Genomic DNA, 13,843 nt, shown 5'->3' with positions numbered 1-13,843 from the left:
TAAATGGCATTTAGTTGGTCTTTGTGTCTTTTTATGTCATCCGATAATCTTTGTCTTTTAATTGGAGCATCCTATTTACATTTTATAACATTACAAATAAATTTGTGTTCAAATCAATCAACTTAATATTCTCTTTCTATTAGTCCCACCTGTTCTTTGTTATCTTTCTTTTCTTGCTTGCTTTCTTTTAGATCAATTATTTTTTATTTTGATTCCACTCTCCCCCCTGCCCCCATTCACTCAGAAATAATACACTCTTTTAATATTCTTTTAGTGGTTACCCTAGAGACTAAAACATGCATCCTTGACTTATCAAAGTTTAATATAAATTGGTATTTTACCTCTTCCTTGAAAATGGAAGGATGTTAGAATACTTTCTATTTGTCTGCTTTTAAAATGTATGCTACTGTAATGCATTTTTAATTCTCTCTATGAGACATTATTATTATTGTTTTATATTTATTTAGATTTTCCCATATATTTACCATTTATGTTGCTCTTCATTCTTTCCTGCATCTCCCTTAGCAATATTTTGATTACTCATTCTTTTTGCTTTCCGCCCCCCATCTTTCCTTTCATTGCCCCTCCAATTTCCTCACCCCTCCACTGCCCAGCCCACCTATAAATAGTTGACTTCCAGGATATCAGGTGTACACATGATAAAATTCTACTGTGTTACATTTCAGATGTTGCTGTAGCAATCCCATGTACAAGTCTCAAAGTTCAATTTAATTTCTCAAAAGTGAGGTCAACTTTTTTTTTTTCTTTTAAAAACCTAATAACAAGGTGAGTATACTTTGGGGCATGCTTCATTTATATTAAATTTGCACTAAATCGCTGCTTGGAAGAAATTTGGATGGAAGGAGTCAAGTCATTGACTCAAAGAAAAATCATGACCTTACCTCTAGAAACAAAAATCATCAAATTTGTGTTGTCTGTGTTAAATTTCATGTGCATGCATCCTGAAAGGCAAGTTGCATTTATGTAGAAACAGTGACAAAAAATTTAAGGCTAAGTTTGAAACCTATCAAAAAGGTATATCTAAGTCTGTATGTATGTGTGTGTGTGTGTATTTATGAACCATCTGACACAGGCTCAGCCAGTGGGGAGATTCAGGTGACCCTAGAGCTCACTTATTCTGAAGCCCTCGTTTTACAGATGAGGACTCTGAGCTCCAGAGAGGCTCAGTGACTTGTTTAGCATCACAAAGTGGATGGAGAGTCAGGACAAGAATCAAGGTCTCTGGACAGAGCAGCCTCCTTCAATTCCCTGAAAGTAGAGTTTTCTGCTCCCCTCAGGTGGATTCAACTAGCAAAATAGTGTTATCTCCAGGTACGGGTACCCATGTAACCATGGCTTCTAGGATTCTCTAGTGATCCCTTAAGCCACTTTGCTATTTGAGGTTTTAAATTAGATTTCTGATATGTCTGGTAGAGACACAGTGTCCAGTACTAGATGCATCCTAACTGGATAGCAGTGGAACAACACAAAGACTGTTTTCTGCTAAAATTCAGCCAAGTACCAGGAGTGGTGGGACTTAAGGAAAGGAAAGAGGCAGAAGAAAGCTCCTTTAGGTCATTCTGAAGTAGGTAAAAAAAATCCTTTGAATTTAGATATTACCACATACGGTCTGTTTGTAATACTCACTTGATGTGAAGTTAACTAGAGAGACCTAATATCATTGATACATTTTCTGGTCTCCTAGCTGTCCATCAAAGTTTTGTGCTCCTTTTTCATGAATGTCTTAGTCTGTTCAGGCTGCTATAATAAAAATGCCATAGACAGAATAGCTTATAAACAACAGAAATTTATTCCTCACAGTTCTGGAGGCTGAGAAGTCCAAGATCGTGGTTCCAGCAGCTTCAGTGTCTGATGAGAGCCCACTTTCTTGTTCATAAGAATCTTTGGATGTGTCCTCACATGGAGGAAGAGGCCAAGGAGCCCTCTGCAGGCTCTTTCATAATCCCATTCATGAAGGGATCGTGCTCTGCCCTCATGATCTCATCACTCCCAAAGGCCCCACCTCCAAATACTATCAAATTGGGAATCCACATATAGGGTTAGGTTTCAACATATGAATTTGGGGGGGATCAAAGACATTCCATTTATAGTAATGAAATATAATTGTTGAGAAGTGACTGTCCAGCCACGAACTTCATTTCTGAAACCCCTGCATCTAGATGGGACCATGTGACTGACTTATGGCCAGTGGAATTGAGTGGAAGGAATTCATGCCAATTCTAGGTGAGGCCCCTAAACTACCACACGTGGTTCTGCACACTCACTCTCTCCTTGTCTGCCGGCTGCATGTGGATGCCGGCAACCTTGGAGGCCAAATGCTGAAATGGCAGACCGCCTACCAGTCTGGGTCCCTGAAGGGCTACAGGGAATGGAACCACTGCTCACCCCACTACCACCAACTGAGCTTTGCATGACCTGTTAGCAAAAAAAACGTCCATTACATTAGGCCATTGAGATTCTGGGGTTTATCTGTTATTGCAGTTAACAGTTACTTTAACATAGTCAATGGCATCTAACTTGAACAATAACATTTAATTTCCACTTAGAGTACTGGAGGCCAAGCTTGTGGGGAAGAGGAAAGAGGGAGAGGGCAGCACATCACGAGATCAACATGAGGCCCCACCACGTGTTAGTTCATTGGGTCAAAGTGTAGTGTGGACAACAGTGACCCCCCTGCCCCCCAGAACACCCTGAGAACAGAAAGAGTATTCACATTTTATTACTTACAGAATGTTACCTCAAAATATAAACTACCTCATGGGCCCTAACTCTCTGCAATCGCCAAGCTCATATAAACCTTAATATAATCTGATTTTGGAAGCAAATATTAACACCTGTTCAAATCCCCTGCAGAGAAGAGACTTTCCCTGGGAGGTGTTCCTGTACTCATTTGCCAACTTCCAGATGAATAAAGCTTAGGTTTCTTTTTGCTTCTTCCAAAAATATAATTTATTACATAACATTTACAACTGAAAAAGGATCCTAGGATATTTTCATGAATAATAATTAAGAGTAAAGTTCATGCTGTGGGCTGTAAAGAAGGGCCCCCTTTTCTCTGCTGGGTGTATAGGACAGTGGGATTTATTCATGAGCCAGTCATTTGGAACTTGGTCAACTCCTCCTGAATGCTTCCAGGGCTCCCCGGGGGGCTGCTCTGGTGTTTGGAAGGAAGTGGGTGTCAAAGCAGTTGGTTTCTTGTATTTTGGCTTTCTTGTTTTAGAGTGATCTTTGCAAAATACCGCCCCTCCGGCAATTGTTAATGGATTTATTATTTAGTCTGGAAGACAAAGAGAAACTTCCAAATCTCTTAGTGGTGGGACAGGTGGAGCAGTGTCGTCAGAAGCGGTGCATGCTTGGGTGCCGCCGGGCTCTCCGGGACTTGGAAATATCAAGAATCATCACCTGTGGTGGGTGGTGGTGGTAGGAATGGTCCTTTAAATTATTCTACAGAAGAATACAGGGCAGGAGCGGCCAAGAGGGTCACTGGTGGGCCCGAGGGGAGGCTGGATTCCAAATGTTACAGCCAAGGTTGGTCGGTCACAGCACTACTCACGACGCATCAGAACCGCTAGTCTACTTTATTGCCAGAGGTATCCACCTGGTTCATCTCTGCTTCTGCAGAGTTCAAACACTGCCCTTTTGTTTTCAGAAATAAAGCCACGCTCAGGGGATTTCCAAGGCAAATCCAGCAGCTGCATCCCTCCCAAACATGGGCCTGGAGTGCATGCGTGGAGCACCCCCGCCGACGTGGGGCGTGGCCAGGACCGTTCCATCCGCTCAGCAGTTCACAGCCCTGCTGGGTCCTTCCCCGCCCCACCTCAGGAGGCCTCAGCAGCTCCTGGTGCTCAGGGCCAGCGCGGGCCTTTCACATAGAATCCACCAACAACCTCTGCCATTTGGGAGGGTGCAGGCTTGGGCCCATCTGCGTGGGGACTGCCTAACTTCTGGGGAGGGGATGGGGCTACCAGGGTGAGTGGGCAATGGGGAATTGTAGTTCTGGGCGTCCCAGGCCTTAGTCTCATTGTAGCCCAGTTCTGGAATTTTCAAGCTTTTCTCCACCCGGAGATATGCTAATATCCCATAGTTGCAGCTTTTTCAGGGCACTAGAAGAATTGAGACTTTTTCTTCAAGTAACAACGAGAATTTGTTCTGAGCCTTTGTGATAAGGAAGGAGAAAGAAAATCATTCCTAGAGGCAGGAAGAACAGAAAATCGTCTCAACAAAAGGCACAGACTTCTCATTATACCTTATTATGCTTTCAAATAAGCATTTCTGCAAGCCCATTCTTCAGTTTAAAGTAAAGGGGCTCTAAAGTCTTAGATGATCTCGGCCATGTCTTGTCTTAGGAGGAAGAATCTGATGTGGGAAGCTGGTGGATGAACTCTTTTGTCCCAGGACCCAGCCTGTGCCCGTTGTGAGACTGAGTTTTGCCACAGGCTGTCTTTTGCGGGGAGTGTAATAGGGGAATCCCTTATAGGAAGTGATCCCTACTGATTTAGTAATTATCCCCCATCCCAAAATGGAAAAGCTGGGACAGATGCCCTGTACTGAAATTCCTAAAGAATGTGATGTTATCATGAGTTTCTCAGTATCCTTTGAATAATGCAAATACTTCTTCCATGAGACAGTTGCAAAGTTAGAAGTGCAGGACCCCAAAGATAAATTTCAGTGATTCCCTCCTCCCTTTTTATTGACTAAAAAAACCAAAAAACAAAACTTAAACCTCTTGGGAGCATTTAATACACAGAGAGATAAAAGAAGCAGAAATGGCCCATCTTCTGCAGGCTTGGAAGCTTAGTGAAGAATCAACACTTATTTACAGACAGTGTGCTTGACTTGAGCTCTGAAGGTTTGGCCACACTGAAGTAGCAGGTAAGGGGGTGAGGCTGTGAAGTGGGCAACCACTGGGCTTGGTGGTTAAAGGAATAGGCACTGGATTATTCTGCGTTCAGCCACCCACTGCCCTGGGTTGCCCTGGGCAAGCTATGAACGCTCTCCACGCCTCACAGGAAGGCAGGGATAAAACCAGTGACTCCTTCATGGGGCTACCTACCCGAAGCAAACTGCCCAGGGCCAGGCCCGCGGGGACCGCTGCTTACTTGTGTTCTCATCCGGGGCCTGCAGCTCTGCCTACACCTGTCTAGAGAGATTTTGCTATCTGCACACATTTTTTAAAGTTTGGGGAGACAACTTGTCTCTCTTTTCCTCTCTCTCCCTCACTTGGGCTGTCCTCTGCCACTTCTTTCCCTGCTTTCTACCCTAGTCTGGGCACTTCTCGCTCCTCCCCTCACAGAGCTGAGGCTTCAGCAGGAGATGTCGGCCTCCCAAGGAAGCCGCCTGGGTAGCCTTGAACGTGGCGGTGCCGGAGTCCGCGGCCCTCTCTCCATCCGCCTCCAGGCTGAGCATGCCCACTGAACAGGTCCCGCCCATTCCTAATGCCCCCCCCCCCACTTTTTGTTGGCCGTAGCACACACCTCCAGACCCGCTGACCAACTCGGCAAAACCAAGTCCACTCTCTTACTCAAGCATAGAGCGAGCCTGTTGGCTTCCCTCTCCCCAATTCCCCGTTCCCTTTTCTCCATGCTGAGTCTCCCAGACTTCCTCCCTTGTCTCATCTTCCTCCGGTGTCTCACCTCAGACCCGGCCCTGTCCTTAGCCCCTGCCATTCGTGTCCTTTATCCTGAGAAAGAAAATCAAACCCACAGTTAAGTTATTTCAGTGGCAGCTTATTTGCATCTTGCCCCTTGAATCCTACGGGTTGATCATGACCTTTAAATCAGTCCACTTCTCCCTGCCCGGCTCAGGGGCTTCCCACCCACCACCCCACAGTTCCCCCATCAGACCTCAGTTTCCAGATTCCCCCTCCCCTCAGGGAGTGCTCGGAAGGCTTTGTTCTGGGCTCACACTGGCTGGCCTGGGATAGCGTGGACCTGGTCGACTCTCAGGACTGGATTAGATTTCTGCCTAGTAAATGGCATTTGAGGCACCCAGCTCCCCGGGAGGAAGCGGAACGGTGAGCTTCAGTTGTGTCTTACACTGATGGTGTGGATTTACACCTTTTTTTAATGGTTTTGGTCAAACAAACCATTAAGGGCTTGACCTACAAGCCCTGAAGATTCCTTCAGATTTGATGCAGGTCTAATTATTTGCTTATTCAGTTGGGGTGTGTGTGTATGTGTGTGTGTGTGTGTGTGTGTGTGTGTGTGTGTCTGCGTTCGGTGGCTCAGTGTGCTTTCTCTTTGTGCTGAAACTCTCTCCCTCCCAGCCACATGACGGATGATGATTACTTTTTGTGGTGCCTAATACATTGTTCTCCACTCCATGAATATTGTTACCTGACTCCCATTCCAACCCAAGGGGACTCTGGATTCACAGAGGAATAGAACCCTCTTACAAAATCTGGAGTATGATTGCGATTTTACTTTTGAAGCACCCGTTTCCCAGAGGAATAGCCGGTGATTGATGCCACTGTCAGAAACCCAGATGCACACACTCATACATCAGCTGGGAAATGACATAAACAGCTCACCCAGTGGGCCGGTGCTGACCCACTCACTTGCTCCCCAGGGAGAAGAGAGGTGATAGGAAACCCGGGGCAACAGCGGGGAACAGACAAGGAGAGGAGTTAGAAGAGGACTGGGCTCCTGAAGGCCTGCCTGGTGGTTTCCTTCCTCATCTTGTGCCGAGGGCAGCGGTCACAGGTTAAGGTCCATGGTGACATTGCTCCGTGACCCGGATCATGGAGAGCTCTTTCATCTGTCCTGGGAGTGCGCCACCAGCTTCTTTTCATGGTGCGTGCACATGGATACAGACAGCTCTACAGACATACCTTCATCCTTATATAGCTACACGTGATGTCTACATTTTCCTTTGGGCTGGATGTGGCCTACCTAGGTGAAGCTCATGCTATGGCATTTGTCTCTTTGGAGAGCAAGTCTGTGCTGATTCCAGCAGGATGGGGCAGCAGAGACTGGTTTGTTGCTAAGAAGATGTCTGAAAAATCAGGATACTATTAGGGCAGGAGAGTGAAAAGCAGTCCAGCAGGCCTGCTGGTGACTTGTGGGTGTGAGGGTGGTTTATCGGTAGCGACAGGCCAAAGCGTTGACATTCTTGACCACATAAAAGCCCATGGTGACTGGAGGGATGACCAATGTCCGGCCGGCCCGCAGGGGGCGGGGCTTCAGTTCAGGGAGGGTCCCATCATCCACCATCACTAAGGGCTGGCCGTTCAGCTGCACTGACCTACAGTGAAGACAAATAGCGTGGGACTTGTTATTGCATTATCACAGCAAAGCCTGGGCAGCCCCGGATTGCCTGCCAGCCTGTCTGATACCGGCCCAGCGATCCCTTTCTGACGCTTGCTATGCCCAAGCTCTCACCCCCACGTTTTACTTTTAAAAACTCATTAAATACTCCAGCAATGCTCTAAGAAAGAAATTGCCATTATCCACTTTTACCTAGAGTCGCTAAATGACTGGTCCAAGGTCATCCAGCTTGTAGGTCTGGGAGCCAGGATTTAAACACAGGTTGTCTAGTTCCAGAGACACATCATTTAGACAAGTGAAAGTCTGTGATACAGAAGCTGAAAAGTGTATTACACCTATTTTTTTATTTTTTATTTTATTTTTTAAAAGGTTTTTATTTATTTATTTATTTGACAGAGAGAGACACAGCGAGAGAGGCAACACAAGCAGGGGGAGTGGGAGAGGGAGAAGCAGTCTTCCCGCTGAGCAGGGAGCCCAATGCAGGGCTCGATCCCAGGACCCTGGGATCATGACCCGAGCCAAAGGCAGACGCTTAACGACTGAGCCACCCAGGCGCCCCTATTTTTTTAAATCATAATGGCAGTTCAGTTTGACTTTATACCGAAATAATTGTTTTCTGTAGAGTGATGCACAGGCTTAAGATGATTTCAGAAGTCTTCTATTTAAAAGATCTCTTTTATTTGAGAGATTAGAGAATTAACATCATGTTACTTGTCTAGGCTTGTTCTGAAGGAGGAGAGAGACACTTAATGACTCTCCTTTTTCTGAGAATGAGTTTTCAAATCTTTTGTTTTTTTTTTAGGGAGAGAGAGAGTGTGCAAGCGATGGGGGAGGGGCAGAGGGAGAGGGAGCGAGAGACTCTTATGCGGGCTCCACACCCAGCGTGGAGCCCAACGCGGGGCTCGATCTCATGACTCTGAGATCATGATCAAGAGTTGGATGCTCAACTGACTAAGCCACCCAAGGGCCCCACATATCTAATATTTAACAGATGTTTCTGTTTCAGGAACACAATGGAGTAGGTGATAAAGTAGGCATTTTTTAAATTCCAATTCACCCATTCTGTTTGCTTTTCTTCTTCCTGTGTACCAGCCGTCTTCAATCCTGAGAAGAGGGCCACATACAGAGTACACTTAGGAGAAAGGGAAGTAGCTCATCAGCCATCCTTGGCCTGTGGTACAGAATCCAAAGAACTTCCCAGCTGTTCCTGACCTGGAATGACTTGTACAGCCATGTATCATTTTCGAAGGTCAGTTTTCTGGGTCAGAAGAAAAGGCCAGAGCCAGACCACCAGCTGGAAATAAGGCTGTGAGTCACCCTCAGAAAATCAACGTTGCAGAGTTTTGGGGTCTTGCCCAACCTCCAGTGTGGTAACAGTGCAGTGATATTATCTGAGCTGTAAAGAGAATGAAATGTTAGAAACTGATAGAGGTATTTGTTTCATGTTACTTCTGTGCTATGAATGATAGACAGGTTTAGAGAGATAATCAGACCTACGCCCAACAGAGCAGTGAATTCCCAGAGATAAGTGTGTTGTGAATTATTCCCAGCAGAGGACAAGGCAGAGGCAGGTCCAGGCCTCGTCCCACATGGATAAGTTTGGGTCTGGTCCAGATCTCACAGGCCAGAGGGGCAGCCGCCCTCCTTTATTGGTGTGATTGAGGAATGAGTGAGCAGGGGACTCCTGTATGGAGAGTTAGACCTGCCTCTGGAAAAATGCAGAAGTAGGAGAACTGAGATCTGGTAAGTGTTGACCTCATCAAATCTGCAAGGAGCTTTTGCTCCAAATTTAAATGACTATCTCTGGTGAAGAGAGCCTACTCCCTGGAATGGGAGGTGGCATGAGGAGAAGGGGTCCAGTTGCAAAAAAAAAACCAGAACAGGTCTTCACAGTGTACTTTCATTATTTTGTTTCAGGTGGTGTGAATATCCAACAACCAGACATACGCACCCTCAAATACAAGTTCAATGATACTAATTAATCTTTCCAACGAATCCTCAGTTGATATCTATATTGTTATTCTGGAACAGGGCCCATTCTGATTTCCTTTTTGGTTATTTGTAAAAAGCTAACCCAAGTGTGGATGGAACCAGTGAGCATGGTTGAGATTCTGGACTGATCTCTAATTCCAGGAGCCCAGTCACTGTCTCACTAGACAGTCACCCCACTTCCGGAGGCTTTTTCATCTGTGCAATTGCTATAGGCTGCAGGGCCAGAGACGTGAAGTACAAAGTATGAGGCCCTCTAACAGTATAACGAGTCCCGTAAGTAGGGGATGGTGTTTTGTTATTCTTTTCACCGAAGCTACGGGTAAACTTACTGGTCCTTGTACTTGACTGCTCTCGGGACTGACAAGTTTAATGGCTCCTTCTTAAAGCCCTCTCTTCCCTTGGCTCTCATGGTACCTCTGTCTTTCACTGTCTCTCCCTCTTGCCCCCACTCTCCTTCTCCTTCATTTATGCATGTGGTTGCCTCTTGAGGGGGATGTTCACTTCTACCTGCCTCTCAGATGGTGGGGTTCTTGGCGCTTTGTCTTTGAACCTCTTCTCCCACACTCCATACTCCTGCTGAGTGCTATTACCCACACCCAAGACTTTGATTGCTATCCATGTCAATACTCCCCAAACCTAGCCTAGATCCTTCTTCTAACTAATGTTATCTCCGCTTGGCTGTCCCATAGGAACTACAGAGTCACTATGTTCCAAGTCAAAATCGTCTTCTCAAACCCTGTCCTTTTCTCTGCCTTTTTTGTGTTGGTACCACCATCTATCCAATGACCTAAGCCAGAAAGCTGGTCATCTGGGGCTTTGCCCCCAATTCCCACGTCGGGGGTCACTAAGTCCAATCAATTCTACCTTTTAATATTTTTTGTATCTGCTATTTTCTCTCCATTCACTGCTACTATTTTAGTTCAGAACTTGCCATGTAACCGATCTCTTCACCCCCTGCCTTGCCTTCCTCCTGCTGCTTGCCACATTGCTGACGGAGCAGCCAATTGCTGTCACTGCTTTAAACTCTTCAGCATCTCCCCATGCCCTCCACTTTCACGTGGACAGTGAAGCCCCGCTCTGGCCAGCTCTCCAGGCCTGGGCCTGCCAGTACCCGTGACTCCAGCGCCAACTGGCTCACCGGCCTCTGGGGGCGGGCATGGGCTGAACTGGCCGTTCTTGTCAGGTCATCATCAATATATGCATGAACAAAGATTGTTTCACAATGAAAAGCTAGTTAAGTCTTGCACATAAATGAAATGAATATTTTTTAAGTGACAATGTAAGTAGATACTGTTGGGAATGAAGTATGCAAGTTCATTTAAAAGTATAGTAAATATTTTTCAAATGTAAGTACCAGTAGACACTGTTGGGATTAACAAGACACAAGTTCATTTAAAAGTGTTATAAAATTCCTAACAGATTTTTCGGGAGGAGGGGGGCATCATGTGCTTTTTTCAAGCAAGAGATTTGAAAGATTTTATTTATTTATTTGAGAGAGAAAGCAGGGGCAGGAGGAGGAGAGGGACAAGCAGACTCCCCGCTGAGCATGGAGCCTGATGCAGGGCAGGGCTCTCGATCTCACGACCCTGAGATCGTAACCTGAGCTTGAAACCAAGAGACAGGTGCTTAACTGACTGAGCCACCGAGGTGCCCCTCAAGCAAGAGATTTTAAAAGCACAATTACTATAATGTGGGAGGCCCGTGACATGAGCCGACATCACAAAGGAGCCCTGGTCCTTTAACAGGGCTGCCCCTTTGCCCCACAGGACCAAAGTAAATGACCTGCAGTTCCACTTCGGTGGTGCTCCTTCCTCTTAGAACACAACCGACTCTCTTCCCCTGTCAGACTAACCACACTGGGTCCTTGCAGAACCTGCTCAGGTGTTGTTCCCACTGGGGAAACTTTTCTGATCCCTGGGCTGGGCTAGAAGCCCCAACTCTGGACTCTCTTGTATCCCAAACTTATATATGACTACCTCACTGAATTGTAGTGACTTACTCACTCTCCCCCTCACTGGGCTGTGAGCTTGGTGAGGAAAGGGATCATGTCTTTCATCCCTAAATCCTCAGTGCCTAACAAGGTACTCAGCCTGGAGTAGGGATGAAATGAGATTTGAACAAGTGAATGAACTTTGAGGCTCTTTTGCATGACTTCTTATCTTCTGGGGTGGAGTTTCTCCAGCTTGAGAGAGGCTCCCTGGAGGTTCACTGAGTGTCTTTACAGATTTCATTAACTTACCAATTTACTCTCACTTTCAATGGCTCTGGAGATGTGAGATAAGACCTGAATTATCACTGATTCTCAGTCACTCACCAGATACCTTATCCCAACCTGACATAAGGCCATTGATCATGAATAGTATTTTTCAGCCTTAAAAAAGATCCATATGACCATCTCTTAACTAAGCCAACAGGAGTTAATTTGGTGAGACCCTGAGTCCCCATACATCCTCATCTGTAAAGTCCCTCCATTATAAAGACAGACCACTTGCTTTACCACCTCCATTCTATTTTTCCTACTTACATTTTTCTTTTAATATTTATCCTGTTACCAGTGAAGTCATATCATGCTAAATATTATAATAATCTTTCATTTTTATGAACAATTTGTAAGTTTGAAAACATAGTCACACTGATGATAAAAATCATGATTAGTACACACTATTTTATACACAAAGGCATTTTGTTATGATTTCATTTGACTATCGCATTTAGTCCTTCCAACAACCAACTGAGGCAGGGGTTAGCAACCCTATATTATGGATGAAGAAATCAAAGTTTAGAGGGGTCTCACCTAAGTCACACAGCCAGTAAGTGGTAGGGGTAACATCTGCAATGCTACCCTTCACCATGGTCCTATCTGGCCTCCCTGGTGATTGCTAAAGAGCCCTTGAGGTACCTGGGGTGATTATTATTATTATTATTGTAACTTTACTATTGAGATGAGGTCAGAGAGGTTAAATGGTCTGGGCAAGGTCACATAGCTAATAGATGGCTAAGCTAGGTCTCGAATTCAGTCCTTCAGACACCTCTTTCTACTATTTCATGTTATTCTCCAATTCCAGATGGCACTCACCAGGATCATGTTTCTTTATTTCAAAACCTTTCCTTATCATATTTCCAGCATATTCTGGGACCTCCTTACTGCCCATGACTTTTCACACCAAATGCTAAATGATCCAGCCTATGTTGAACTATTTCTCTTAATTCCCTAGCTGCTGAGGGCATTTAAATTATCCAAATATTAGGACAACTGCATTTTATCACCATCTGTTTTTATAAAGTCTGAGTTACTTTTCAATTCCTAAACTTGTTTTATTTTGCTTGCGATTTGAAATGAGATTCAATGTGTCAGTGTGGAGTCAAGCCCTCTGCTTCCCCGGTCTCTATGGGAGCCCCTTGCCCAGGTCACCCTCCTGCCCCCACCACCTGTCTATAGTCTCTAGTCTTCATGTCTTACCCTGGTTCTTGCTAGCCATGGATACTGAAGCAAGCTTTCAACTATCCTGAGGTCTCAGGAAAGCAGGTCTAGTGAGCATGCTCTTTGCCAGTCTTGAAGATAATTTGCCTGGCCCTGGGTGGACTTCTGTGGGGGCAGAGGCTGGGGGAGACTTTGTATTATTGAGAGCAGCCTTGGGAGCTGTATCTGCTTCAGGCTGACATATTTGGTACCTTGAGTGGGAGATGAAGGGACTTAGAGATAATCGTGCTGCCTCAACTACTTTGAGGAAGTGATTTGCCTTTTCTGAGCTTGGCTTTCTCCACTTGTAAGACAGACTAGATGAAACCTAAGATTCCTTCTTTCTTGAACATTTTTTAGGTGTGTTGTCCAAAGCCTAACAACTAGCTTGAGGCCTTTAATGCCAAACTCAGAGTCATCCTGCACAAATAGAAATCTGATCATGATATCCACCTACCTAATGTTCAGTAGCTTCCTGCTGATCTTAGAACACTGTCCAAAGTCTTTACAAGACCTGATAGGCAAAGCCTTTACCTATGTCTCCAGCACATTAGAGGCTCACCCTAGTTCCTGCCCGTTCCAGCCCCCCACTACTCACCACCTCCTTCCATTCCATTCTGCAATTTCTCCAAGCACAATCTCTGATGTCAGAGTTTTTGTACATGTTCCTGCTGCTGGAACCTTCTCCATACTCCCTCCCCTTTCCAGCTTCCTTTTCCTGGCTAACTCCTATCTGTCTTTCAGGTCAGGTGCCCCTCCAAAGTGCTTCCATATTACCCCATACTTCTGGGGTCTCCGTACTCATCACAGGGTACTCGCATTGCTGACTGCTTGTCTGTCTCTCCACTAGGCAGGAAGACCATGTGTCTGTCTTATTCATTCTTGAACTCTCCCTACACCAACTCCCATAGCAGGTGAGCAATAAAAGAAGGACTGGTTATAAATATGCAGGTAGATGAACTCAGAAGGAAAAGACACTGGACTGGAAGGCCAGAGATCTGAGTTTTAGTTCAGACTTCCAACATGTGCAGGCCTGGACATGTCACCAGTCTGTTCTAGTCTCTGTTTCTGGATCATTAAACCATGAGAGGGGGAGAAAAGAAGG

General features: G+C 45.5%; 1 protein-coding gene across 1 annotated transcript in view; it reads right to left on the bottom strand.

Annotated features, from left to right (window-relative positions):
* Positions 1-1,648: 1,648 nt before the first annotated feature.
* Positions 1,649-13,843, bottom strand: part of HPSE2 (heparanase 2 (inactive)) — a 32,448-nt gene continuing 20,253 nt past the window's right edge. Inside the window, exon 3 of the mRNA XM_081823660.1 lies at positions 1,649-7,263. Within this exon, the coding sequence (XP_081679786.1) occupies positions 7,098-7,263 (166 nt within the window). The 3' untranslated portion in view covers positions 1,649-7,097. The remainder of the gene's footprint in view (positions 7,264-13,843) is intronic.

This window comes from Leptonychotes weddellii, chromosome 6 (assembly GCF_054177405.1).
Source record: "Leptonychotes weddellii isolate Sample4059 chromosome 6, ASM5417740v2, whole genome shotgun sequence".
Classification (NCBI taxonomy): Eukaryota; Metazoa; Chordata; class Mammalia; order Carnivora; family Phocidae; genus Leptonychotes; species Leptonychotes weddellii.
Note: the sequence above shows the minus strand (reverse complement) of the source record. Positions and strands in the feature narration are given on the sequence as shown.